This window comes from Bombina bombina, chromosome 2 (genome assembly GCF_027579735.1).
Source record: "Bombina bombina isolate aBomBom1 chromosome 2, aBomBom1.pri, whole genome shotgun sequence".
In the NCBI taxonomy this organism is placed as follows: Eukaryota; Metazoa; Chordata; class Amphibia; order Anura; family Bombinatoridae; genus Bombina; species Bombina bombina.
The window spans coordinates 611,547,005-611,574,002 of NC_069500.1; the positions used below are offsets into that span (position 1 = coordinate 611,547,005).

The following is a 26,998-nucleotide window of genomic DNA, read 5'->3' on the forward strand; positions in this document are numbered from 1 at the left end:
CCTTAATTTGTGATGCCAGTAAGCAGGTTGTACGTTGAGTGCTAAGACTTCCAGTCTTGCCATCCTATCTTGCAGAGTTTTGTGGCTAAAGTCTTGTTCAGCAGACATGGTTTCCAAGTCTAGACTCCTGTCTCTTCCTTTTAAGAGGAAACCTTTGTTTAGTCCTGGTCTGGATGCCATAATTTCCACTGTCACGGGTGGACAAAGGGGCTTTTCTTCCTCAGATAAGAAGACTAGACCTAAGGGTCGCCAAGCTTCTCATTTTTGTTCCTTTTGCAATTTCAAGGGTCAAAAATCCTCTTCTTCTTCCAAGCCTGAACAGACCAAGACTTCCTGGAGACCTAACAAACCTTAGAATAAGGGCAAGCAGTCCAAGAAGCCTACTTCTGAGAACAAATCAGCATGAAGGATTCGCCCCAGATCTAAAATCGGATCAGGTAGGGGGCAGACTTTCTTTCTTTCAAGAGGCTTGGATTTGCGATGTTCCAGATCCTTGCGCGGTGGAAGTGATCTCTCAGGGATACAAGAAAGGCAGATTTCTCCTGTCGAGACTATCCGCAAACCTGGTAAAAAGAGAGGCATTCTTAAATTGAGTCAAGGATCTCTACTCTCTAGGAGTGATCGTTACAGTTCCTCTGGCAGAACAAGGCTGAGGATTTCATTCCAAACTTTTCATAGTCCCAAAGAAAGAGGGGACTTTTCGCCCTATTTTGAACCTGAAGTGTCTCAGCAAATTTATCAAGGTTCTGTCTTTCAAAATGGAGAATTTTTGTTCTATTCTCCCTTTAGTTCAGGAGGGTCAGTTCATGACCACCATCGGCCTGAAGGACACTTACCTTATTGTTCCTATACACAAGGATCCTTTTTAATTTCTTCGGTTTGCCTTTCAGGAGAAACATTTTTAGTTTGTAGCACTTCCTTTTGGTCTGACCACAGCTCCCCAATTTTTTACGAAGGTTCTGGGGGCTCTTTTGGCAGTGGCCAGGTCTCAAGGAATTGCGGTGGCCCTGTACCTGGATGATATCTTGGTTCAGGTGCCATCTTTTCATTTAGCAAGATCACATATGGATTCTCTCTTGTTCACCCCTCCGCTCTCACGGGTGGATGGTGAATCTATACAAGAGTTCCCTGATTCCAAGTACAGGGTCTGTTTTTTGGGGAAAATCATAGACTCTATCTCAATGAAGATTTTCTTAAGACATGAGAAAGTCCAAACTTCTTGCTGCCTGCCTTTTACTTCAGTCCTCTGTCCGACCCTCAGTGGCTCAGTGTATGGAAGTGATTGGTCTCATGGTGGCTTCCATGGACATTATTCCTTTTGCTCGCTTTCATCTGAGACCTCTACAGTTATGCATGCTCAGACAATTTAGCGGAGACCACACGGACCTCTCTCAAAAGATAGTGCTAGACAACCTTGTGAGAGACTCTCTCGCCTGTTGGCTCTGTCAGGATCATCTGTCTCATGGCACGTGCTTCTTGAGACCATCTTGGGAGATTTTGACTACAGATTCCAGCCTCTCCAGCTAGGGAGCAGTTTTGGGTCCCCTGAGAGCTCAGGGGACCTGGACTCAGGAGGAATCTGTTCTTCCTATAAATATTTTAGAATTGAGAGCGATCTACAATGCCCTGATAGCATGGCCTCATCTGAGTTCGGTCTGGTTTATCAGATTCCAATCGGACAGCATTATATCAGTGACTTATATCAACCATCAGGGAGGAGCAAAGAGTTCCCTAGCTTTGAAGGTGGTTTCTCGCACAAATCCCACAAATGCCACATTTCGGCCATTCACATCCCAGGTGTGGACAACTGGGAAGCAGATTACCTGAGCAGGCAGACGTTTCACCCAGGGGAGTGGACTCTTCATCCGGAAGTATTCTGAATGATAACCCTCAGGTGGAGGGTTCCGGAGTTGGACCTTATGGCGTCTCATCTAAACACCAAACTTCCCAGATATGGATCCATATGAAAGGATCCGCAAGCAGTTCTGCTGGATGCTCTAGCGGTTCCGTAGGATTTCGGTCTCATTTACCTGCTTCCTCCATTTGCCCTCCTTCCTCAGGTGATAGCCTGGATCAAACAGGAGCTGGCTTCGGTGATTCTGTTTGCTCCAGCTTGGCCTTGCAGAATTTGGTTTGCGGACCTAGTGAGGATGTCGTCCTCTCCTCCATGGAAATTACAGCTGAGGAAGGACTTCTACTTCAGGGTCCTTTTCTTAATCCAAATCTAAATTCTCTGAAGCTGACTGCATGGAGATTAAACGCCTAGTCTTGTCTAGACGAGGTTTTTCTGAAAATGTTATTGACACCTTGATCTAGGCTTGTAAACTCACAAAATATATCATAGGGTTTGGTGCACATATTTATACTGGTGCAAATTTCTGGGTTTTCTTTAGCGCAAGGTGAGACTTACCTGTATTTTGTCTTTTCTCCAGGAGGGTCAGGAGAAGGGTTTGTCAGTTAGTTCTCTGAAGGATTAGATTTCTGCCCTTTTAGTGCTATTGTTTGGCTGACTTACCTGATGTTCAGTCTTTTGTTCAGGCCCTGGTCAGAATCAGACCTGTATTTAAACCTGTTACTCCCCCTTGGAATCTTTATCTTGTTCTTTGGATTTTGCTGCAGGCTCCGCTTGAGCCTATGCATGCTGCTGATATTAAACTGTCTAGAAAGTTTTGTTCTTATTGGCTATATCAGAACTTTCGGCTCTGCAGTGTTATCACCCTTATATTATTTTTCATGCGGATATGGTGGTCCTTCATACCAAATTGAAATTTCTTCCTAAGGTGGTTTCTGACCGCAATATCAATCAGGAAATTGTTGTTCCTTCGTTGTTTCCTAATCCTTCCTCTAAGAAGGAGCGTCTGCTACATAACCTGGATGTGGTTCATGCATTAAAATTCTTTTTTTTTAGGCTATTAAATATTTCGTCAATCTTCTGCCCTTTTTGTTGTGTTTGCTGGTAAAAGTAAGGGTCAAAACGCCATGTCAACTACTCTTTCTTTTTGATTGAGGAGTGTCATTCGATTGGCTTATGAGACAGCTGGGCGACAGCCTCCTGAGAGTATTACGGCTCATTCAACTCGGGCTGTTTCTTCTTTCTGGTCCTTTAAAAATGAGGCATCCGTGGAGCAAATTTGCAAGGCGGCCACTTGGTCCTCGTTATATAACTTTTCAAAATTTTACAAATTTTATGTTTTTGCCTCAGCTGAGGCTTTTTTTGGGATAAACGTTCTTCAAGTCATAGAAGGTGGTGCTTGCCCCAGCCAATGGGGGTATAAAGGTGCCATTTTTTATAATTAATCAATAGTCTGCTTTGTAAGTGCAAGCTATGGAGGATTCTGATGCGTTAGAGGATACTCCCTCTTTACCTAAGTCTAATACCTTTCATGTTCCACGTGCCTTGATAAAGTAATCATGTCAAAGAAGGTTAATATGTTTGATACCACTGCGCCGTCCACCTCTGAGGAGTCTGCGTCCCATGAGGTGCGCACACTACAGTCATCTCCTAATACACATGCAGCTTCCGGTAGCACTCCTGATCCTCCATCTTAAGGGGACCTTTTACCGCCAGACTTTACTGAGCAGTTACAAACATCAGTGTCTGTGGCCTTTACCTCGCACTGCTAAACGCAAGCGAAAGGTCAAATATTGCTATCCTTCTCAGGGGTCATCAACTAGTTTATTGGATTTATCTGATAAAAGATTATCCGATGATGAGGGCGCCTCTGATACTTCAGAGGGCACTTTTTCTGGGTCGGAATCTGCTGCCTCTAAACCTCCAGCTGCAGAGGATCCAGACTTCAGATTTAGGATTGAGCATTCACGCTTCCTGTTGATGGAAGTTTTGGCTACGTTAGAGGTTCCAGAGCCCAATTTGCCTGAGGGACCTTTGATCCCTAAATTAGATAAGGTCTACGAGGACAGGGTTGTACCACAAACTTTCCCGGTTCCTGTAAAGATGGCGAATATTATTAAGAATGAATGGGAAAAGATTGGTTCTTCATTTTCCCTTCCTCTTCCTTTAAGAAATTGTTCCCGGTGCCAGACTCTCAATTGGAGTTGTGGGGTTCCATCCCCAAGGTGAATGGCGCTATCTCCATGCTTGCTAAACGCACTACTATCCCGCTTGAGGATAGTTCGTCGTTTAGAGAGCCCATGGATAAGAAGATAGAAACTCTGTTAAGAAAGATGTTTCAACATGCTGGATATTTTTTTCAACCGGCAAAGGCTGTTGCTGCGGTTGCTGGAGCGACTCCTTATCTAAGTTGATCGAGGTGGAGGGTCCCCTCAACGTGATACAGTAAAGAATTAAGGTCTTATGGGTGACTTATTCTTTTATTTGTGATGCAAATATGCAAATTATTCGCCTGAATGCTAAGACTACCGGTTTTTCTGTTCAAGCCCGTAGGGCACTCTGGCTGAAGTCCTGGTCTGCGGACATGACTTCTAAATCAAGACTTATTTCCCTCCCGTTTAAGGGAAAGATTCTATTTGGTCCAGGCCTGGATTATCTCCACGGTTACAGGAGGCAAAGGTGCCTTTTTACCGCAGGATAAGAAGAACAAACCTACGGGGCAAGGTCTTAATTTTCGTTCCTTTTGTTCGGATAAATTCCAATGTCGGCAGCCCTCTGCAAAGCCCGAGCAATCCAAGGGGACTTAGAAGCCGGCTCAGTTCTGGAATAAATCCAAGCAGAGCAAGAAGCCCACCGAAGTCAGCATGAACGGGCGGCCCCCGATCCGGCTCCGGTTCTTGTAGGGGGCAGACTGTCGCTCTTTTCAGAGGCTTGGTTTGGGGGACGTGCAAGACCCGTGGGTCCTGGAGGTCATCGCTCAGGGATACAAGATAGATTTTAAGTCTCATCCACCCAGGGGCAGATTCCTCCTCTCAAACCTGTCTTCAAGGCTTGAAAAGAGGGAAGCCTTTCTGGGGTGCGTGAGGGATCTCTCCTCCCTAGGAGTCATTTTCCCGGTACCTCTCGCAGAAAGCGGTCTGGGGCACTATTCAAACCTTTTTGTGGTCCCAAAGAAGGAGGGAACTTTCCGCCCATTTCTGGACCTAAATTGTTTAAAGAAATTTCAATCTGTCCCCTCGTTCAAGATGGGGACGATAAGGACCATCCTTCCCTTAGTTCAGGAAGGACAGTTCATGACAACTATAAATCTGAAGGATGCTTACCTTCACGTTCCAATACACAAGGAACACTTCAAGTTCCTTAGGTTTGCATTCCTGGACCAGCACTTCGAGTTTATTGCACCGTTTGGTCTAGCTACTGCTTCAAGAGTTTTTACGAAGGCTCAGTGTAGGGAGGTGATTGGTCTCATGGTGTCCAGCATGAATATCATTCCTTTTGCCAGATTCCATCTCAGACCACTTTAGCTGTACATGCTGAGACAGTGGAACGGCGATCATTCGGATCTGTCTCAACAGATTTCTCTGGACAACCGGTCCAGAGAATCGCTCTCCTGGTGGCTCTGTGCAGATCACCTGTCCCACGGGACATCCTTCTTGAGGCCATCCTGGGAGATTGTAACTACGGACGCAAGTCTATCAGGATGGGGAGCTGTTTGGGGTGCCATGAGGCACTTTTTGGAACTTCGAACGATCTTCAATTCTCTGAAGGCTTGGCCTCTTCTGGGTTTGTCCCAGTTTATTAGATTCCAATCAGACAACATAACCTCTGTGGCTTACATCAACCATCAGGGAGAACGAGAAGCTCCCTAGCAATGAGGGAAGTATCTCGGATACTGGAGTGGGCGGAGGCCCACAACTTCTCCCTGTCAGCGATCCACATTCCGGGTGTGGACAACTGGGAAGTGGATTTCCTCAGCAGATAATCCTTTCATCCGGGGGAATGGTGTTTGGGGAGATTTGCAACAAGTGGGGGACGCCGGAGATAGATCTCATGGCGTCCCGGCTCATTTCCAAGCTACCCAGATATGGGTTGCAGTCCAGGGATCTTCAAGCGGACCTAATAGATGCATTATTAGTACCTTGGTGGTTCAATCTAGTTTACATTCCGCCGTTACTGCTTCTTCCTTGTGTAGTGTCCCGCATTAATCAGGTGCAGGCATTAGTGATACTGATTGCTCCATCGTGGCCGCGAAAGGATGTGGTTCGCGGACCTGGTGGAGATTTCCTTATCTCCTCCGTGGAAGTTACCTTGTCGCAGGGATCTGCTGGAACAGGGTCCTTTTGTTCATCACAATCTAGATTCTCTGAGGCTGACTGCGTGGAGATTGAACGCTTAGTCTTAGCCAAGAGAGGTTTCTCTGAGAGGGTTTTTGACACTTTCATTCAGGCTTGTAAGCCTGTTACTCGTCACATCTATCATAAGGTGTGGAGAGCTTACTTATTCTGGTGTGAAGAGTGTGGTTTAGTCTTGCATAAGATTAAGGCTGCCAGGATTCTTTCATTTCTCCTGGAGGGTCTGGAGAAGGGCCTTTCTGTTTTGCTGCACAAGAGGCTCGCAGAGCTCCCTGACGTGCAATCTTTCGTTAAGACTCTGATTAGGATCAGACCTGTGTTTAGATCTAGCGCTCCACCTTGGAGCTTGAATCTTGTTCTTAAGTTTTTACAACAGGCTCCGTGTGAGCCTATGCATTCGGTTGACATTAAATTGATGTCCTGGAAGGTTCTTTTTCTTTTGGCTATTGCGTCGGCATGCAGAGTTTCTGAAATGGCTGCCTTGCAATGTGAGCCTCCTTATCTGGTGTTCCACACTGATAAGGCTGTCCTTCGTACCAGCTTGAGTTTTCTACCTAAGGTGGTGTCTGATCGTAACATCAATCAGGAGATTGTGGTTCCTTCCTTATGTCCTAATCCTTCTTCTTTAAAGGAACTTTCTTTCATGTAATTAGCAAGAGTCCATGAGCTAGTGACGTATGGGATATACATTCCTACCAGGAGGGGCAAAGTTTCCCAAACCTTAAAATGCCTATAAATACACCCCTCACCACACCCACAATTCAGTTTTACAAACTTTGCCTCCGATGGAGGTGGTGAAGTAAGTTTATGCTAGATTCTACGTTGATATGCGCTCCGCAGCAAGTTGGAGCCCGGTTTTCCTCTCAGCGTGCAGTGAATGTCAGAGGGATGTGAGGAGAGTATTGCCTATTTGAATGCAGTGATCTCCTTCTACGGGGTCTATTTCATAGGTTCTCTGTTATCGGTCGTAGAGATTCATCTCTTACCTCCCTTTTCAGATCGACGATATACTCTTATATATACCATTACCTCTGCTGATTCTCGTTTCAGTACTGGTTTGGCTATCTGCTATATGTAGATGAGTGTCCTGGGGTAAGTAAGTCTTATTTTCTGTGACACTCCTAGCTATGGTTGGGCACTTTGTTTATAAAGTTCTAAATATATGTATTCAAACATTTATTTGCCTTGACTCAGAATGTTCAACTTTCCTTATTTTCAGACAGTCAGTTTCATATTTGGGATAATGCATTTTAATTTAACATTTTTCTTACCTTAAAATTTGACTTTTTCCCTGTGGGCTGTTAGGCTCGCGGGGGCTGAAAATGCTTCATTTTATTGCGTCATTCTTGGCGCGGAGTTTTTTGGCGCAAAAATTCTATTTCCGTTTCCGGCGTCATACGTGTCGCCGGAAGTTGCGTCATTTTTTGACGTTATTTTGCGCCAAAAATGTCGGCGTTCCGGATGTGGCGTCATTTTTGGCGCCAAAAAGCATTTAGGCGCCAAATAATGTGGGCGTCTTATTTGGCGCGAAAAAATATGGGCGTCACTTTTGTCTCCACATTATTTAAGTCTCATTTTTTATTGCTTCTGGTTGCTAGAAGCTTGTTCTTTGGCATTTTTTCCCATTCCTGAAACTGTCATTTAAGGAATTTGATCAATTTTGCTTTATATATATGTTGTTTTTTCTCTTACATATTGCAAGATGTCTCACGTTGCATCTGAGTCAGAAGATACTACAGGAAAATCGCTGTCAAGTGCTGAATCTACCAAAGCTAAGTGTATCTGCTGTAAACTTTTGGTAGCTATTCCTCCAGCTGTTGTTTGTATTGATTGTCATGACAAACTTGTTAAAGCAGATAATATTTCCTTTAGTAAAGTACCATTGCCTGTTGCAGTTCCTTCAACATCTAAGGTGCAGAATGTTCCTGATAATATAAGAGATTTTGTTTCAGAATCCATAAAGAAGGCTATGTCTGTTATTTCTCCTTCTAGTAAACGTAAAAAATCTTTTAAAACTTCTCTCCCTACAGATGAATTTTTAACTGAACATCATCATTCTGATTCTGATGATTCCTCTGGTTCAGAGGATTCTGTCTCAGAGGTTGATGCTGATAAATCTTCATATTTATTTAAAATGGAATTTATTCGTTCTTTACTTAAAGAAGTACTAATTGCTTTAGAAATAGAGGATTCTGGTCCTCTTGATACTAATTCTAAACGTTTAGATAAGGTATTTAAAGCTCCTGTGGTTATTCCAGAAGTTTTTCCTGTTCCTAATGCTATTTCTGCAGTAATTTCCAAAGAATGGGATAATTTGGGTAATTCATTTACTCCTTCTAAACGTTTTAAGCAATTATATCCTGTGCCGTCTGACAGATTAGAATTTTGGGACAAGATCCCTAAAGTTGATGGGGCTATTTCTACCCTTGCTAAACGTACTACTATTCCTACGTCAGATGGTACTTCGTTTAAGGATCCTCTAGATAGGAAAATTGAGTCCTTTCTAAGAAAAGCTTATCTGTGTTCAGGTAATCTTCTTAGACCTGTTATATCTTTGGCTGATGTTGCTGCAGCTTCAACTTTTTGGTTGGAAACTTTAGCGCAACAAGTAACACATCGTGATTCTCATGATATTATTATTCTTCTTCAGCATGCTAATAATTTTATCTGTGATGCCATTTTTGATATTATCAGAGTTGATGTCAGGTTTATGTCTCTAGCTATTTTAGCTAGAAGAGCTTTATGGCTTAAAACTTGGAATGCTGATATGGCTTCTAAATCAACTTTACTTTCCATTTCTTTCCAGGGTAACAAATTATTTGGTTCTCAGCTGGATTCCATTATTTCAACTGTTACTGGTGGGAAAGGAACTTTTTTACCACAGGATAAAAAATCTAAAGGTAAAAACAGGGCTAATAATCGTTTTCGTTCCTTTCGTTTCAACAAAGAACAAAAGCCTGATCCTTCATCCTCAGGAGCAGTTTCAGTTTGGAGACCATCTCCAGTCTGGAATAAATCCAAGCCAGCTAGAAAGGCAAAGCCTGCTTCTAAGTCCACATGAAGGTGCGGCCCTCATTCCAGCTCAGCTGGTAGGGGGCAGGTTACGTTTTTTCAAGGAAATTTGGATCAATTCTGTTCACAATCTTTGGATTCAGAGCATTGTTTCAGAAGGGTACAGAATTGGTTTCAAGTTGAGACCTCCTGCAAAGAGATTTTTTCTTTCCCGTGTCCCAGTAAATCCAGTAAAAGCTCAAGCATTTCTGAAATGTGTTTCAGATCTAGAGTTGACTGGAGTAATTATGCCAGTTCCAGTTCCGGAACAGGGGATGGGGTTTTATTCAAATCTCTTCATTGTACCAAAGAAGGAGAATTCTTTCAGACCAGTTCTGGATCTAAAAATATTGAATCATTATGTAAGGATACCAACGTTAAAGATGGTAACTGTAAGGACTATCTTACCTTTTGTTCAGCAAGGGAATTATATGTCCACAATAGATTTACAGGATGCATATCTGCATATTCCGATTCATCCAGATCATTATCAGTTCCTGAGATTCTCGTTTCTGGACAAGCATTACCAGTTTGTGGCTCTGCCGTTTGGCCTAGCTACAGCTCCAAGAATTTTTACAAAGGTTCTCGGTGCCCTGCTGTCTGTAATCAGAGAACAGGGTATTGTGGTATTTCCTTATTTGGACGATATCTTGGTACTTGCTCAGTCTTTACATTTAGCAGAATCTCATACGAATCGACTTGTGTTGTTTCTTCAAGATCATGGTTGGAGGATCAATTTACCAAAAAGTTCTTTGATTCCTCAGACAAGGGTAACCTTTCTGGGTTTCCAGATGGATTCAGTGTCCATGACTCTGTCTTTAACAGACAAGAGACGTCTAAAGTTGATTACAGCTTGTCGAAACCTTCAGTCACAATCATTCCCTTCGGTAGCCTTATGCATGGAAATTCTAGGTCTTATGACTGCTGCATCGGACGCGATCCCCTTTGCTCGTTTTCACATGCGACCTCTTCAGCTCTGTATGCTGAAGCAATGGTGCAAGGATTACACGAAGATATCTCAATTAATATCTTTAAAACCGATTGTTCGACACTCTCTAACATGGTGGACAGATCACCATCGTTTAATTCAGGGGGCTTCTTTTGTGCTTCCGACCTGGACTGTAATTTCAACAGATGCAAGTCTCACAGGTTGGGGAGCTGTGTGGGGCATCTCTGACGGCACAAGGAGTTTGGGAATCTCAGGAGGTGAGATTACCGATCAATATTTTGGAACTCCGTGCAATTTTCAGAGCTCTTCAGTTTTGGCCTCTTCTGAAGAGAGAATCGTTCATTTGTTTTCAGACAGACAATGTCACAACTGTGGCATACATCAATCATCAAGGAGGGACTCACAGTCCTCTGGCTATGAAAGAAGTATCTCGAATTTTGGTTTGGGCGGAATCCAGCTCCTGTCTAATCTCTGCGATTCATATCCCAGGTGTAGACAATTGGGAAGCGGATTATCTCAGCCGCCAAACGTTACATCCGGGCGAATGGTCTCTTCACCCAGAGGTATTTCTTCAGATTGTTCAAATGTGGGGACTTCCAGAAATAGATCTGATGGCCTCTCATCTAAACTAAAAACTTCCCAGGTATCTGTCCAGATCCAGGGATCCTCAAGCGGAAGCAGTAGATGCATTGTCACTTCCTTGGAAGTATCATCCTGCCTATATCTTTCCGCCTCTAGTTCTTCTTCCAAGAGTAATCTCCAAGATTCTGAAGGAATGCTCGTTTGTTCTGCTGGTAGCTCCAGCATGGCCTCACAGGTTTTGGTATGCGGATCTTGTCCGGATGGCCTCTTGCCAACCGTGGACTCTTCCGTTAAGACCAGACCTTCTGTCACAAGGTCCTTTTTTCCATCAGGATCTGAAATCCTTAAATTTAAAGGTATGGAGATTGAACGCTTGATTCTTGGTCAAAGAGGTTTCTCTGACTCTGTGATTAATACTATGTTAGAGGCTCGTAAATCTGTATCTCGAGAGATATATTATAGAGTCTGGAAGACTTATATTTCTTGGTGTCTTTCTCATCATTTTTCCTGGCATTCTTTTAGAATACCGAGAATTTTACAGTTCCTTCAGGATGGTTTAGATAAGGGTTTGTCCGCAAGTTCTTTGAAAGGACAAATCTCTGCTCTTTCTGTTCTTTTTCACAGAAAGATTGCTATTCTTCCTGATATTCATTGTTTTGTACAAGCTTTGGTTCGTATAAAACCTGTCATTAAGTCAATTTCTCCTCCTTGGAGTTTGAATTTGGTTCTGGGAGCTCTTCAAGCTCCTCCGTTTGAACCTATGCATTCATTGGACATTAAATTACTTTCTTGGAAAGTTTTGTTCCTTTTGGCCATCTCTTCTGCCAGAAGAGTTTCTGAATTATCTGCTCTTTCTTGTGAGTCTCCTTTTCTGATTTTTCATCAGGATAAGGCGGTGTTGCGAACTTCTTTTGAATTTTTACCTAAAGTTGTGAATTCCAACAACATTAGTAGAGAAATTGTGGTTCCTTCATTATGTCCTAATCCTAAGAATTCTAAGGAGAAATCGTTGCATTCTTTGGATGTTGTTAGAGCTTTGAAATATTATGTTGAAGCTACGAAATCTTTTCGTAAGACTTCTAGTCTATTTGTTATCTTTTCCGGTTCTAGAAAAGGCCAGAAAGCTTCTGCCATTTCTTTGGCATCTTGGTTGAAATCTTTAATTCATCTTGCCTATGTTGAGTCGGGTAAAACTCCGCCTCAGAGAATTACAGCTCATTCTACTAGGTCAGTTTCTACTTCCTGGGCGTTTAGGAATGAAGCTTCGGTTGACCAGATCTGCAAAGCAGCAACTTGGTCCTCTTTGCATACTTTTACTAAATTCTACCATTTTGATGTATTTTCTTCTTCTGAAGCAGTTTTTGGTAGAAAAGTACTTCAGGCAGCGGTTTCAGTTTGAATCTTCTGCTTATGTTTTTCATTAAACTTTATTTTGGGTGTGGATTATTTTCAGCAGGAATTGGCTGTCTTTATTTTATCCCTCCCTCTCTAGTGACTCTTGTGTGGAAAGATCCACATCTTGGGTAGTCATTATCCCATACGTCACTAGCTCATGGACTCTTGCTAATTACATGAAAGAAAACATAATTTATGTAAGAACTTACCTGATAAATTCATTTCTTTCATATTAGCAAGAGTCCATGAGGCCCGCCCTTTTTTGTGGTGGTTATGATTTTGTATAAAGCACAATTATTCCAATTCCTTATTTTATATGCTTTCGCACTTTTTTATCACCCCACTTCTTGGCTATTCGTTAAACTGAATTGTGGGTGTGGTGAGGGGTGTATTTATAGGCATTTTGAGGTTTGGGAAACTTTGCCCCTCCTGGTAGGAATGTATATCCCATACGTCACTAGCTCATGGACTCTTGCTAATATGAAAGAAATGAATTTATCAGGTAAGTTCTTACATAAATTATGTTTTCCTTATTTGGACGATATCTTGGTACTTGCTCAGTCTCCTCATTTTCGAAGAATCTCATACGAATCAACTTGTGTTGTTTCTTCAAGTTCATGGTTGGAGGATCAATTTACCATTCAGTTCATTGATTCCTCAGACAAGGGTAACCTTTTTAGGTTTCTAGATAGATTCAGTGTCTATGACTTTGTCCTTGTCAGACAAGAGAAGTTTTAACATTGATATCAGCTTGTCAAAACCTTCAGTCACAATCATTCCCTTTGGTAGCCTTATGCATGGAAATGTTAGGTCTTAGGACTGCCGCATCAGATGCGATCTCCTTTGCTCGTTTTCACATGCGACCTCTTCAGCTCTGTATGCTGAACCAATGGTGCAGGGATTACTCAAAGATATCTCAATTAATATCTTTAAACCGATTTTACGACACTCTTTGACATGGTGGACAGATCACCATCGTTTAGTTCAGGGGGCTTCTTTGTTCTTCCGACCTGGACTATAATCTCATCAGATGCAAGTCTTACAGGTTTGGGAGCTGTGTGGGGGTATCTGACGGCACAAGGGGTTTGGGAATCTCAGGAGGTGAGATTTCCGATCAATATTTTGGAACTCCGTGCAATTTTCAGAGCTCTTCAGTCTTGGCCTCTTCTGAAGAGAGAGTTGTTCATTTGTTTTCAGATAGACAATGTCACAACTGTGGCATACATCAATCATCAAGGAGGGACTCACAGTCCTCTGGCTATGAAAGAAGTATCTCGAATTTTGGTTTGGGCGGAATCCAGCTCCTGTCTAATCTCTGGGGTTCATATCACAGGTATGGACAATTGGAAAGCGGATTATCTCAGTCGCCAAACGTTGCACCTGGGCGAATGGTCTCTTCACCCAGAGGTATTTCCTCAGATTGTTCAAATGTGGGAACTCCCAGAAATAGATCTGATGGCTTCTCATCTAAACAAGAAACTTCCCAGGTATCTGTCCGGATCCCGGGATCCTCGGGCGGAGGCAGTGGATGCATTATCACTTCCTTGGAAGTATCATCCTGCCTATATCTTTCCGCCTCTAGTTTTTCTTCCAAGAGTAATCTCCAAGATTCTGAAGGAATGCTCGTTTGTTCTGCTGGTAGCTCCGGCATGGCCTCACAGGTTTTGGTATGCGGATCTGGTCCGGATGGCCTCTTGCCAACCGTGGACTCTTCCGTTAAGACCAGACCTTCTGTCGCAAGGTCCTTTTTTCCATTAGGATCTGAAATCCTTAAATTTAAAGGTATGGAGATTGAACGCTTGATTCTTGGTCAAAGAGGTTTCTCTGACTCTGTGATTAATACTATGTTACAGGCGCGTAAATCTGTATCTAGAGAGATATATTATAGAGTCTGGAAGACTTATATTTCTTGGTGTCTTCCTCATCATTTTTTGGCATTATTTTAGAATACCGAGAATTTTACAGTTTCTTCAGGATGGTTTAGATAAGGGTTTGTCCGCAAGTTCCTTGAAAGGTCAAATCTCTGCTCTTTCTGTTCTTTTTCATAGAAAGATTGCTATTCTTCCTGATATTCATTGTTTTGTACAAGCTTTGGTTCGTATAAAACCTGTCATTAAGTCAATTTCTCCTCTTTGGAGTTTGAATTTGGTTCTGGGGGCTCTTCAAGCTCCTCCGTTTGAACCTATGCATTCATTTTGGCAATCTCTTCTGCCAGAAGAGTTTCTGAATTATCTGCTCTTTCTTGTGAGTCTCCTTTTCTGATTTTTCATCAGGATAAGGCGGTGTTGCGAACTTCTTTTGATTTTTTACCTAAAGTTGTGAATTCCAACAACATTAGTAGAGAAATTGTGGTTCCTTCATTATGTCCTAATCCTAAGAATTCTAAGGAGAAATCGTTGCATTCTTTGGATGTTGTTAGAGCTTTGAAATATTATGTTGAAGCTACTAAGTCTTTCCGTAAGACTTCTAGTTTATTTGTTATCTTTTCCGGTTCTAGAAAAGGCCAGAAAGCTTCTGCCATTTCTTTGGCATCTTGGTTGAAATCTTTATTTCATCATGCTTATGTCGAGTCGGGTAAAACTCCGCCTCTAAGGATTACAGTTCATTCTACTAGTTCAGTTTCTACTTCCTGGGTGTTTAGGAATGAAGCTTCGATTGATCAGATTTGCAAAGCAGCAACTTGGTCCTCTTTGCATACTTTTACTAAATTCTACCATTTTGATGTATTTTCTTCTTCTGAAGCAGTTTTTGGTAGAAAAGTACTTCAGTTTGAATCTTCTGCTTATGTTTTTCATTAAACTTTATTTTGGGTGTGGATTATTTTCAGCAGGAATTGGCTGTCTTTATTTTATCCCTCCCTCTCTAGTGACTCTTGTGTGGAAAGATCCACATCTTGGGTAGTCATTATCCCATACGTCACTAGCTCATGGACTCTTGCTAATTACATGAAAGAAAACATAATTTATGTAAGAACTTACCTGATAAATTCATTTCTTTCATATTAGCAAGAGTCCATGAGGCCCGCCCTTTTTTGTGGTGGTTATGATTTTTTTGTATAAAGCACAATTATTCCAATTCCTTATTTTATATGCTTTCGCACTTTTTTCTTATCACCCCACTTCTTGGCTATTCGTTAAACTGAATTGTGGGTGTGGTGAGGGGTGTATTTATAGGCATTTTAAGGTTTGGGAAACTTTGCCCCTCCTGGTAGGAATGTATATCCCATACGTCACTAGCTCATGGACTCTTGCTAATATGAAAGAAATGAATTTATCAGGTAAGTTCTTACATAAATTATGTTTTTACTTCATAATTTAGATGTGGTTCGAGCTTTTAAGTTTTATCTTCAAGCTACTAAGGATTTTCGGCAAACTTCTTCCTTGTTTGTTATCTATTCTGGGAAGCGGAAGGCTCTGAAGGCCTCTTCGACTTCCTTATCTTTTTGGTTGAGGAGTGTTATACGCTTAGCTTACGAGTCAGCAGGATTACGGCTCATTCCACTAGAGAGGTGGCTTCCTCTTGGGCCTTTAAGAACGAGGCCTTTATGGATCAGATTTGTAAGGTGGCTACCTGGTCCTCTTTACATACCTTTTCAAAATTCTACAAATTTTACGTTTTTGCTTCGGCTGAAGCAGCTTTTGGGAGAAAGGTTTTACAGGCTGTGGTGCCCTGAGATTAGTGTCCGCCTTTCCTTTACCCCTTCTGCTATCGTTCAGTGTCCTCTAGAGCTTGGGTATAGTTTTCCCAACAGTAAGGAATGATGCCGTGGAACCTCCTCATATTAAGAAGGAAAACATAAATTTGCTTACCTGATAATTTCATTTCCTTCTGTATGAGGAGTGTCCACGGCCCCCATCTGTATACTCTGATGGGCTGACCAACATTTGTTTTTTTCTCTTCTGTCACCATTTATACCCTGATATTTCTCCTACTGTTCCTTGTTCCCTTGGCAGAATGACTGGGATATGAGGGAAGTTGGGGGAGTATTTAATCCTTTGACTGGGGTGTCTTTGCCTTCAGTATTTCCCAACAGTAAGGAATGATGCCGTGGACTATCCTCATACAGAAGGAAATTAAATTATCAGGGAAGCATAATTTGTTTTATGCTTACCTGATAAATTATTTTCTTTCCTGGCATGGAGAGCCCACGACCCGCCCTTGTCTAAATTCAAGACAGCTTATTATCTAAACTTCAGGCACCTCGATACCCGGGTGTTCCTCTTCTCTTTCCGTATTCCCTCGGCTGAATGACTGGGGATTATGGAAAGTGGGAGGGTTAGTTATAGCTTTGCTGGGGTGTTCTTTACCTCCTTCTGCTGGCCAGGAGTTGAATTACCACTAGTAATTAGAATGGATTCATGGACTCTGCATGCCAGGAAAGATTTTTTTTTTAATCAGGTAAGCATACATTTTGTTTTTTATTTTAGTGTCCCTTTAAGTAAGCTTATGTAATATAATAAATTAGAACATCACCCATCAAGCAGCAGAGTCAGCTTTAGCACCCTTCCATTACTGACCTACTTATGCAAACTTGCTATCCACAAGTTAAAAATCAGGGTAGGACTGTTGCTTCCTAATCTCTCTGCCATCTCAGAGTTGGCGAAGTTAAATCAACCTGAGCTTGCTCGTCTGGGGTGACCGACAGTCCCTAAATTAAAATAGCTATATATGTACGTTTGCAATTTTTTAATATCAAGTTACCAGAAAAAAACAAAGAATGTATAAAGTATTCTATATTTCTAAACCTTTGGTTGTGTAGGACGATGATGATGAATCCAGCAGACTGACGACAGATGAAAAGAAACGCTTAGGCCTGAATACTGAAGACGTTGCAGAGGAAAATGCTAAGGAAATAATTGAGTAAGTTAAGTGATGAGTAGTTTGTGTGCTCTCATGTCAATAAAGTAGTGTCGCTTACATTGACAATTCTTGTATTACATGCAGGAATATCAGACCGAATTCTGATATTCATGTGCCAATGTTTGAATAGTGAGATTATAACTCTACAAAGTAAATTAGAAGTTGTGCATTTTGTATACATTTTAAAAGCACATGCCATCAGTTATAATGTAAACCAGACTTCTTGAGCCTTATACCCAGGCACATGGTGCAATCCTCTGAAGTATTTGATCTGATCCTTAAAGGGACAATAAATTCAAATTTAAACTTGAATGAATTGGATAGAGCACAACATTTAAAACAACTTTCCAATTTACTGCTATCATCAATTTTGCTTTGTTAAAGAGTCATTATAGGCGAGCTCAGAAGTGTGCAAGTGTTCATAGCCACCTGGCAGCATTGTTTGCAATAATGTTTTTATAACTGTCATACGTAGTTACAAACACTGCTGCCATACAATGTTACAGACTCTACTGCTGCAGAGTTCACAACTATGCGTAACATTGTTATAAACATAGTTGCAATAACTGCGGCCAGGTAACTTAAGGAGACGACGTGCATGCTCCTGAGATCACCTAGGATTACTCTTTAACAAAGAGTATCAAGGGAGCTAAGCAACATCAATAATATAAGTTAATTGAAAAGTTGATTAAAATGGTATGCTCTATCTGAATTGTGAACTTTTCATTTTGACCTTACTGTTTCTAACTTTTGCAAACAAAAGATTTTCATAAACTTGTCAAGGTACTTAAGCAAGACAAAACATTTGTGTGTATCCAGATAAATAATATTTTTTTTCTTCTCTTATAGGGACAAAGAGCAAATTTTTATAGTATTTCTATAACTTGCTCTTTGTCCCTACAAGTGATATGAAAAAAAAGTGTGGTTTACTTAATCAACCTCTCATTCATAACATCTTTGTAACTGATTAATTTGTTTTCCTCTGAATAATTTTCCTGTACTAATGCGTAGCCCATGATCAAAATCATTTTCATTATATTCTCAGAAAGAGGCTAGTTTTGCTCACTTGCAAAATTAAGCTTTTTTTCTAATGTTAATGAGAGTCCACAAAATCCATTCTGACATATTGGAATTACATCACCTGGCCACCAGGAGGAGGCAAAGACACCCCAACCAGAGCACTACTTCCCCTTCCCTCCCAGTAGTTCTTTGCCTTGTCTAGGAGGTAGGCAGAGATAGAGATGCTCTGCAGTAGATTATTAGAATCAAGCCCTCAATGGATAGTTCCTAGAATAGAGGGTAGAGGAGTCATTGTAGTTCTTTTTGTTATCCCATAGTTTGAATACAAAGCATACCTGGGGTCGCAGGGAAGTTCTCTAGCCTCCTCCTGTCGAATGACTGGTGGGGTGGAGCTAAGGGATGAGCTATATAGACAGCTCTGCTGTGGTGCTCTTTGCCACTTCCTGTTAGCAGGAGGATAATATCCCACAAGTAAAGGATGAATTTGTGGACTCGTCGCACCATAGAAGAAATTAATTTATCAGGTAAGCATAAATTTACTTTTTCTTGGATTGGATAAAGAATAGGGTTAGCAGGATCATGTAAGTCTACGTGTACTTGAAAAATGTAAAAACGTTTTTGGCAATACACTGCTGTACCTCATCTTGTGTGTGTGTATATATATATATATATATATATATATATATACATGTATAAATATATGTATAAATATATTTGTGTTATAAACCATCAGATACATGTAGAAATATTTAATTATAGATAAATAGAACATATTCCGTTATGTAAAGAGCATTGAAAATTAAATATTCCTACATTGATTGTCAGGTAAGCGCTAATGACAATATGCTATGTTGTTTTCGTGATATTGAGGTGCTAGGGCCTTTGAGAGCTTAGTGGTTTTAGTCTTGTGAAGATGAGCTCCTTCCCATCAATGTCTTGGAAATCAGAGCTATCTTCAATTATCTTCAGGTGTGGCCATCACTTCGTTCCTACCAATTTAGGGCTAGATTGCAATTTGTGAATTTGCTATGTTGTTTGTGCGATATTGAGGTGTTTAGATATGGGTGAATGCGTGATCGCAATTTTCAGATTTGGACTTTATTCACAATTTTGGTTACCTCTAGAGAAAAAAGTTTACTTTCAACTTGTAATTCTAACTCAACACATGTAGCGCAAAAATTAAAATCCTAGCAGAGTTTTCACTATAGCGAAAACGCAAAATACTGCTCCACTTGTAATCTAGCCCTTATTTGCTTCCAGTCAGACAATGTCACGGCAATGGCATATATAAAGGAGGTGTCTCGTATTTTGACTTGAGTTAATATGTTTTGACAACTCCATGGCATTATCATCTACTCTACTTGTTTCCTCTAATTGTTCTCCTACCCAGAGTAGTTGCTCGTCTCAAGCAGAAGGGTGTTCCAGCAATTTTAGTGGCTCCAGCATGGCCTCGTTGGACCCGGTATGGGGACCTGATTAGCATGTCCAGCGAACCTCCATTGCGCCTTCCACTTCGTCAGGATCTACTGGTGCAGGGTCCACTCTTTAGCCTCTCAATTTGACAGTGTGGAAATTGAATTCTTGCTCCTAGTTCAGTGGGGTTTTTTTTTCTGAGCTTTTGATTTATACGTTAACTCAGGCTCATAAGCCTGTAACTAGACATATCTATTACAAGGTTGTATAAGTATATTTTTCTTGGTGTTCTAGACATGGTTATTTTACGGAATTCCTTGAAAATTCCACAGATTCCACAATTTCTTCAGGAGGGTCTAGATAAGGGCTTATTGGCCAGTTCTCATAAAGGTCAGATTTCTGCCCTTTAAGTTCTGTTTCATAGGAAATTAGCTTTGTTTTCATGATATTCAATCTTTTGTTCAGGCTCTCATTAGGATCAAACAGTTTTTCAAGTCAGTTTCCCCTCCTTGGAATCTCAACTTGATTCTTAAAGTTTTACATTTTTTTTTGTTTGAACCAATGCATTTCTTGGATATTAAGTTATTATTTTGGAAAGTTTTATTTCTTTTGGCAAATTCTTCAGATCAAGTTTCATAATTGTCATTGCTTTCTGCTGATCCTCGTTACTTTATTTTTCACCAGGATAAAGGGGTCTTACGTACTGTGTCTGTTTTTTTTGCCATAGGTTGTATCTGTTGAAAGCATAAATAGTTAAATTATTGTTTCATCTTTCTGTCCAAATCCAAAGTCCTCTAAAGAGAGGCTTCTACATAATTTGGTTGTTGTGAGGGCTTTGAAATTCTATTGCATGCGACAAGAGAATTTCACCAATCTACCAGCTTATTTGTTGTGTATTCTAGTAAAAGAAATGGTCAGAAGGCTACTTCGGTTTCCTTATCTATGTGGTTTAGGAGTTTAATCCGCATGACTTATTTGGAGATGGGTCAGCAACCACCTAGCCGAATAACTGCTCACTCTACTTGTTCAGTTTCAACTTCATGGGCCTTCAAGAATGAGGCTTCTGTAGAGCAAATATGCAAGGCTGCTACTTGGTCGTCCTTGTATACTTTTACAATTTTCTATAATTTTGACATTTTCCCCAACCATTTTTTTGTGGACTCCACAGCTTGGGTATTGATTCCCAACAGTAAGGATCGTGGACGCTCACTACCATTAGAAAGAAAACATAATTTATTGTTACCTGATAAAATAATTTCTTTCTTGGTAGTGAGAGTCCACGAACCCACCCATATTTTATTTTTTGGTTGCGGCAGTTATTGTTTACATCGCTTTACCCTATTTTCTTCTTACTTCTTCCTATACTCGGCTATATGCAATACTGGGAGGGAAAGGGAAGCAGGAGGGATACTTGAAACTCTGGTGTAGGGTGTCTTTGCCTCCTCCTGGTGGCTAGGTGATGTTATTCCCAACCGTAAGGATCGTGAACTCTCACTACCAAGAAAGAAAGAAATGAATTTATTAGGTAAGAATAAATTATGTTTCTTTCATGTAATTGGCAAGAGTCCATGAGCTAGTGACGTATGGGATATACAATCCTACCAGGAGGGGCAAAGTTTCCCAAACCTCAAAATGCCTATAAATACACCCCTCACCACACCCACAATTCAGTTTTACAAACTTTGCCTCCTATGGAGGTGTTGAAGTAAGTTTGTGCTAAGATTTTTACGTTGACATGCGCTTCTCAGCATTTTGAAGCCCGATTCCTCTCAGAGTACAGCGAATGTCAGAGGGATGTGAAGGGAGTATCACCTATTGAATGCAATGGTTTTCCTCACGGGAGATCTATTTCATAGGTTCTCTGTTATCGGTCGTAGAGATTCGTCTCCTACCTCCCTTTTCAGATCGACGATATACTCTCATATACCATTACCTCTACTGATAACTGTTTCAGTACTGGTTTGGCTATCTGCTATATGTGGATGGGTGTCTTTCCGTAAATATATATATTTTTTTACTTAAGACACCCCAGCTATGGTTTGGCGCTTTATGCATTTATATAAAGTTTTAAATATATGTATTGTATTGTCAGGTTCATGTATTTCCTTGTGCAGATTATCAGTTTCATATTTGGGGAAAATAAACATATTAAGAAATATTTTTTCTTACCTGGGGTTTAGTCTATTTTTCAGATTGACTACATTTTTCTTGCAAATTGCGGGCAGTACTAGGCCCGCGGGTGCGCCAAATGCTAGACTTTATTGCGTCATTCTTGGCGTGAGAAATTTTTGGTGCGAAAGTACGTCCGTTGACGCAAGTTCGTCATTTCCGGCGTCGTAGTTGACGCCAAGTCCTTACACAGGGTTGCGTCCTTAGTGACGCAAGTGTGTCATTTCCGGATGTCGTTGGCGCAGTTACGTTGTGCGTCATTCTTGGCGCCAAATTTTTCATTAATTTATTACCCCATTATATTACTATTTGCCTCTTGCCTTTTTCTATGTCAGAGGGCTATGCTATTTGCATTTTTTTCCCATTCCTGAAACTGTCATATAAGGAAATTGATAATTTTGCTTTATATGTTGTTTTTTCTTTTACATTTTGCAAGATGTCTCAATCTGATCCTGTCTCAGAAGTATCTGTTGGAACTTTGCTGCCTGACATCGGTTCTACCAAAGCTAAGTGCATTTGTTGTAAGATTGTGGAAATTATATCTCCGGATGTCATTTGTAATTGTTGTCATGATAAACTTTTACATGCAGAGAATGTATCCATCAGTAATAGTACATTGCCAGTTACAGTTCCTTCAACTTCTAATGTACATGATATACCTATGAATTTTAAAGAATTTGTTACTGATTCTATTCAGAAGACTTTGTCTGCATTTCCGCCTTCTAATAAACGTAAAAGGTCTTTTAAAACTTCTCATAAAGGTGATGAAATTTTAAATGACCGACAACATAATGATTTATCCTCCTCTGATAAGGATCTATCTGATTCAGAATATCCTTCCTCAGATATTGACACTGACAAATCTACTTATTTATTTAAAATAGAGTATATTCGTTCTTTGTTAAAAGAAGTGGTAATTACTTTGGATATTGAGGAAGCCAGTCCTCTTGACGTTAAGACTAGTAAACGTTTAAATGCTGTTTTTAAACCTCATGTGGTTTATCCAGAGGTTTTTCCTATTCCTGATTCTATTTCTGATATGATTTCTAAGGAATGGAATAAGCCAGGTACTCCTTTTATTCCTTCTTCAAGGTTTAAAAAATTGTATCCTGAGGGCGGAGCTTGGCCGCGCAGGCAAATGGCCGCATGATTTGTTAGCTTCTAGGCCCCACTCCTTAAACCTCACAAAATTAGCCTTGACAACCAGGGGAACTGGGTAAATAACTTCTGCCCATTAGAGGGGAACCCCTCAAGGTACGTTACAGCACCACGACCGTTTGCCCGACAACAGCAGGAGAGACCTCTGGAGAAAACAAGTTGCCGCATAAGAGCAAGCGGCGCGTACAGCACAGAGTCATAAGCAGAGACCAAGGCTCCGGTTCTTACCTTATTGCGGACTCAACCCGAGTCGCGCAGCGCATACGGCCACTTCATAAAGGGGCAATACAGGACCTGACTCGCGGCACGGCGTAGGACTGAGGCCTGCGCGTGACCGCTCTACAAATAAACAGAGGCCATTACAGACAGCAGCGGGAAACCTGGGCCTGAGCGCGACCGCATCACAAACAGACTGAGGTGGGTAAAGCCCACGCACATACAAGTAAAGACCGGTCTCAGCTATACTATAGCTCCGGAACAAAGACCTACAATAGAGATCAATAGAAGGGTGAGCTGGCCACAGGGGGAGTAAAAATATAAAAAAGAAAAGGATAAATAAAAGGATTATCACAGGAACGCTTGCTGGCAGGCTACACAGATACACAAGAGAGAGTGAAAACTTGCTGCTGTGAAATCAGCACACTTAACCAAACACAGAACCATTGCAGGTACATCATATAGATACAGAACCTGGCCATGCCAGGCCGCAAGATAAACAGAACAGAAACCAATATTAAAAACAAACCGATACAGCAATACTTAAAGACACAAGAGAAACCCAGCATTTTGCAAAACATGGATTCTGAGCAACAACAGAGACGGGCAGACCGACCACAGACCCCAAACACCTCAGCTACACCACAACCTCTCACAAAAGAGGACTTAAATTCACTCTGCACAAAAGAGGATATTAAAGAAATAGTTGGGGAAGTTAAAAATTGGTTTGGGGAATTAAAGAAAGACCTAACAAAAGTAACACACAGAATATCAGCCCTGGAAGAATTCCATAATACCACGTGTAACGACGTGCAACATATCTCAAAACTGGTGTATGATCAGCAAGAAACAATATACCAACTACTGGACAAAGTAGAGGACCTAGACAATAGAGGAAGGCGTAACAACCTTCGAATACGCAGAATCCCTGAATCAATACAACCATCAGCGATCGAGGGCTGCCTACAAGCACTTTTCAGAACTATTAAGGGTACTAACAGCTCTCCAGACATAAAGATTGAAAGAGCCCACAGGGCACTGCGAGCAAAACCGCCGCCGAAGGCACCCCCTCGTGATATTATCCTAAAACTGCTTAACTTCAAAGATAAGGAGGAGATCATTCGCCATGCTCGACAAAAACAAAAGATCATGCATGCTGGCAACCACATACAGGTATTTGCTGACTTGAGCCCAACGACACTACAGAAAAGGAGGGAATTGCAGTTCATTACTACAGTGCTCAGAGCAAGCAGAGGAGGAACCACTGCAGTTTTTAGAAATATGGACGACCTCTCCAACTTTAATGAGGCCTTACAGATTAATATCCCGGACCCCGAAGACAACCAGCATAATGTACAGAAAAAGAAACCTGCTTCAAAAGATCCACAGACCACACAGACCAGCAGCACGAGATCCACTACTTCAACGGACTCCCCAGGGTCTGATCACATAGAAATCTGACCCCCCTTGGACTGCACGAACTGTTCACCTGGCTGCTACCAAAAGGCTAAAGGTTGTATGTTATGTAATTATAAGAAATGTTCTAGTATAGGTTTGGGGGTGAGGATACTATCCCTGTTTTAGTAACTTACTGTTATAATAGTTCTATTTTGTTTAAAGTGAATTAACAAAATCTGAAACAAGAATTTTAAGCTCAGGTATATATAGTAAAGGCACAACTGAGCTGAGAGACTCTGAAAGACTTATACCTGGAAACTGTTTGTATTGTTGTTGCATTTCCTGCATATTTACCTAAAAATTCTATTGTACCTTGTTGATTGTTTACAGTTTTTTCTTATATTTTTTTTTTATATTTCTGAACCTATTGCATTGGTACACATATACAACAACAACAACACATACTTAACTAGAAAACTAACGATCCTAGAGAAACAAATATAAGATGGCACACAATTCACACACACTCACACTGACAACGGTGAATGTGAAAGGACTCAATAGCCCAGAGAAAAGGTCTATGGTTTTTAGGGACTTATACAAAACAATGGGAGATGTCCTGTTTATCCAGGAAACACACTTCAAGAAGGGGAGAGAGCCTAAAGTCTTAAGTCATAAATATAGAACCTCATACTTGGCATCAGGTACCACAAAAAAAGGGGGGGGGTGGGAATCCTACTCAAAAACAACATACAATTTCAAGCTACTTATATAGAATGAGATAGGGAAGGCAGATACATAATCTTAGTTGGCATCCTCTTTAATAAACCGGTGACATTTGCGAATGTTTACCTGCCTAACAAAGACCAGCACTTTGTCTTTAGAGCAGTGTTTCAGTCCTTACTCTCTCACACAAAAGGAATACTATTCATAAATGGGGACTTCAACACACCATTAGACCCGACACTAGACACATCTACAGGGGCCTCCTGCACACCCAAGAAGGTGATCAAAACTATAAATAGCTACATTCAGCAACTGGGGCTTCATGACGTCTGGAGAACGGGTAACCCCACTACTAAAGACTACACGTTCTATTCCCAACCGCACCACACATTTACGAGAATAGACTACATTCTAACTGACCAGACGGGACTCTCTATGATCACAGACTCTAAAATTCTTCAAATTACGTGGTCTGACCATGCACCTGTGCAGTGCGAGGTGGAATGGCCAAACATCCCACACAAAGCTTTCATGTGGAAATTGGATGAAAACATACTAGAACAAACATTGATTAGCGAAGGGATAAAGCGCACACTAGGGCATTATTTCAGAGAGAACAACTCAGTCGAGGTAAACCCATCTGTAGTATGGGAAGCACACAAGTGCGTAATGAGAGGGGAGTTCCTCATGTATAAAGCCAGGGAAAAGAAAGAAAAAAGACAATTCCTGAACTCTACTCTTGCACAAATAGGGTAATGGGAAAAGCTACACAAACAAGACCCACAGTATGCTACAGCATTGAGTGAATTGACTAAAGTAAGGCAATCATTAAAGGACCACCTCATTAAGGAACACCAACACAAATCCGCATTACTAAGGCAGAAATACTTTGACGTGCAAGACAAGGCAGGAACCTCATTAGCAAGGGCACTCAAAAGGAAGCAGCTTAACACATACGTGCACACTATCTCAGACAGCCAAGGCAATATACACAGAGACAGTAAAAATATTGCAGAAGTTTTCCGGCAATACTACTCGACATTGTACAACATAAAGGACACAACCACATGCCATTCGATAGATTCATATTTAGGTGACATAAACTTTCCCACACTTGAAAAGGAAGAGATGGACAATTTAGAATCCCCTATCACGACAGACGAAATCAAAAAGGCAATTCAGGAGATGCCAGCTGGGAAAAGTCCAGGCCCAGATGGATTTAGCATGAAGTATTACAAAAAATACATAGACCTCCTGGCGATACCCCTAGAAAAGATGTTTAACTCATTCTCCTCCGACACCGGCTTCCCGCAAAATATGTTAGAGGCCCATATAACTGTCCTGCCAAAACCGGGAAAACAACCTGACAGACCAGAACACTTTCGCCCGATATCACTCTTGAACTCAGACATTAAGATATTCGCCAAAATATTGGCGAATAGAATCAATCAATACCTACCCAGGCTGATCCACACGGATCAGGTTGGCTTTATCCCCGGCAGAGAAGCGCGGGATAACACGCTGAAAACACTTCAGATAAAAACACACGTCCAAAACAATAAAATACCTACAGTACTAGTTTCCACAGACGCTGAAAAAGCATTCATGCATAAAATGAAATTTGGCGACAAATTTATAGCACAAGTGTTCTCCCTGTACACATCCCCCACAGCCAAAGTTAGGGTAAACGGACTCCTATCAGAAAACTTCCATATAGGCAATGGGACGAGGCAGGGCTGTCCACTATCCCCAGTGCTTTTTGCAATAACCATAGAAGCATTAGCGCAGAAAATTAGAAGCAATGAACAGATAACGGGAGTACAGGTTGGCAACACTGATCACAAGTTAGCGTTATAT

The 26,998-nt window shown here is 41.2% G+C and overlaps 1 protein-coding gene across 1 annotated transcript in view; it reads left to right on the top strand.

Moving 5' to 3' along the window:
* SMARCA2 (SWI/SNF related, matrix associated, actin dependent regulator of chromatin, subfamily a, member 2) overlaps positions 1 to 26,998 on the top strand; it is a 1,314,671-nt gene that overhangs the window by 597,299 nt on the left and 690,374 nt on the right. Inside the window, exon 17 of the mRNA XM_053702540.1 lies at positions 16,941 to 17,041. Coding sequence (XP_053558515.1) covers positions 16,941 to 17,041 — 101 coding nt within the window. The remainder of the gene's footprint in view (positions 1 to 16,940; positions 17,042 to 26,998) is intronic.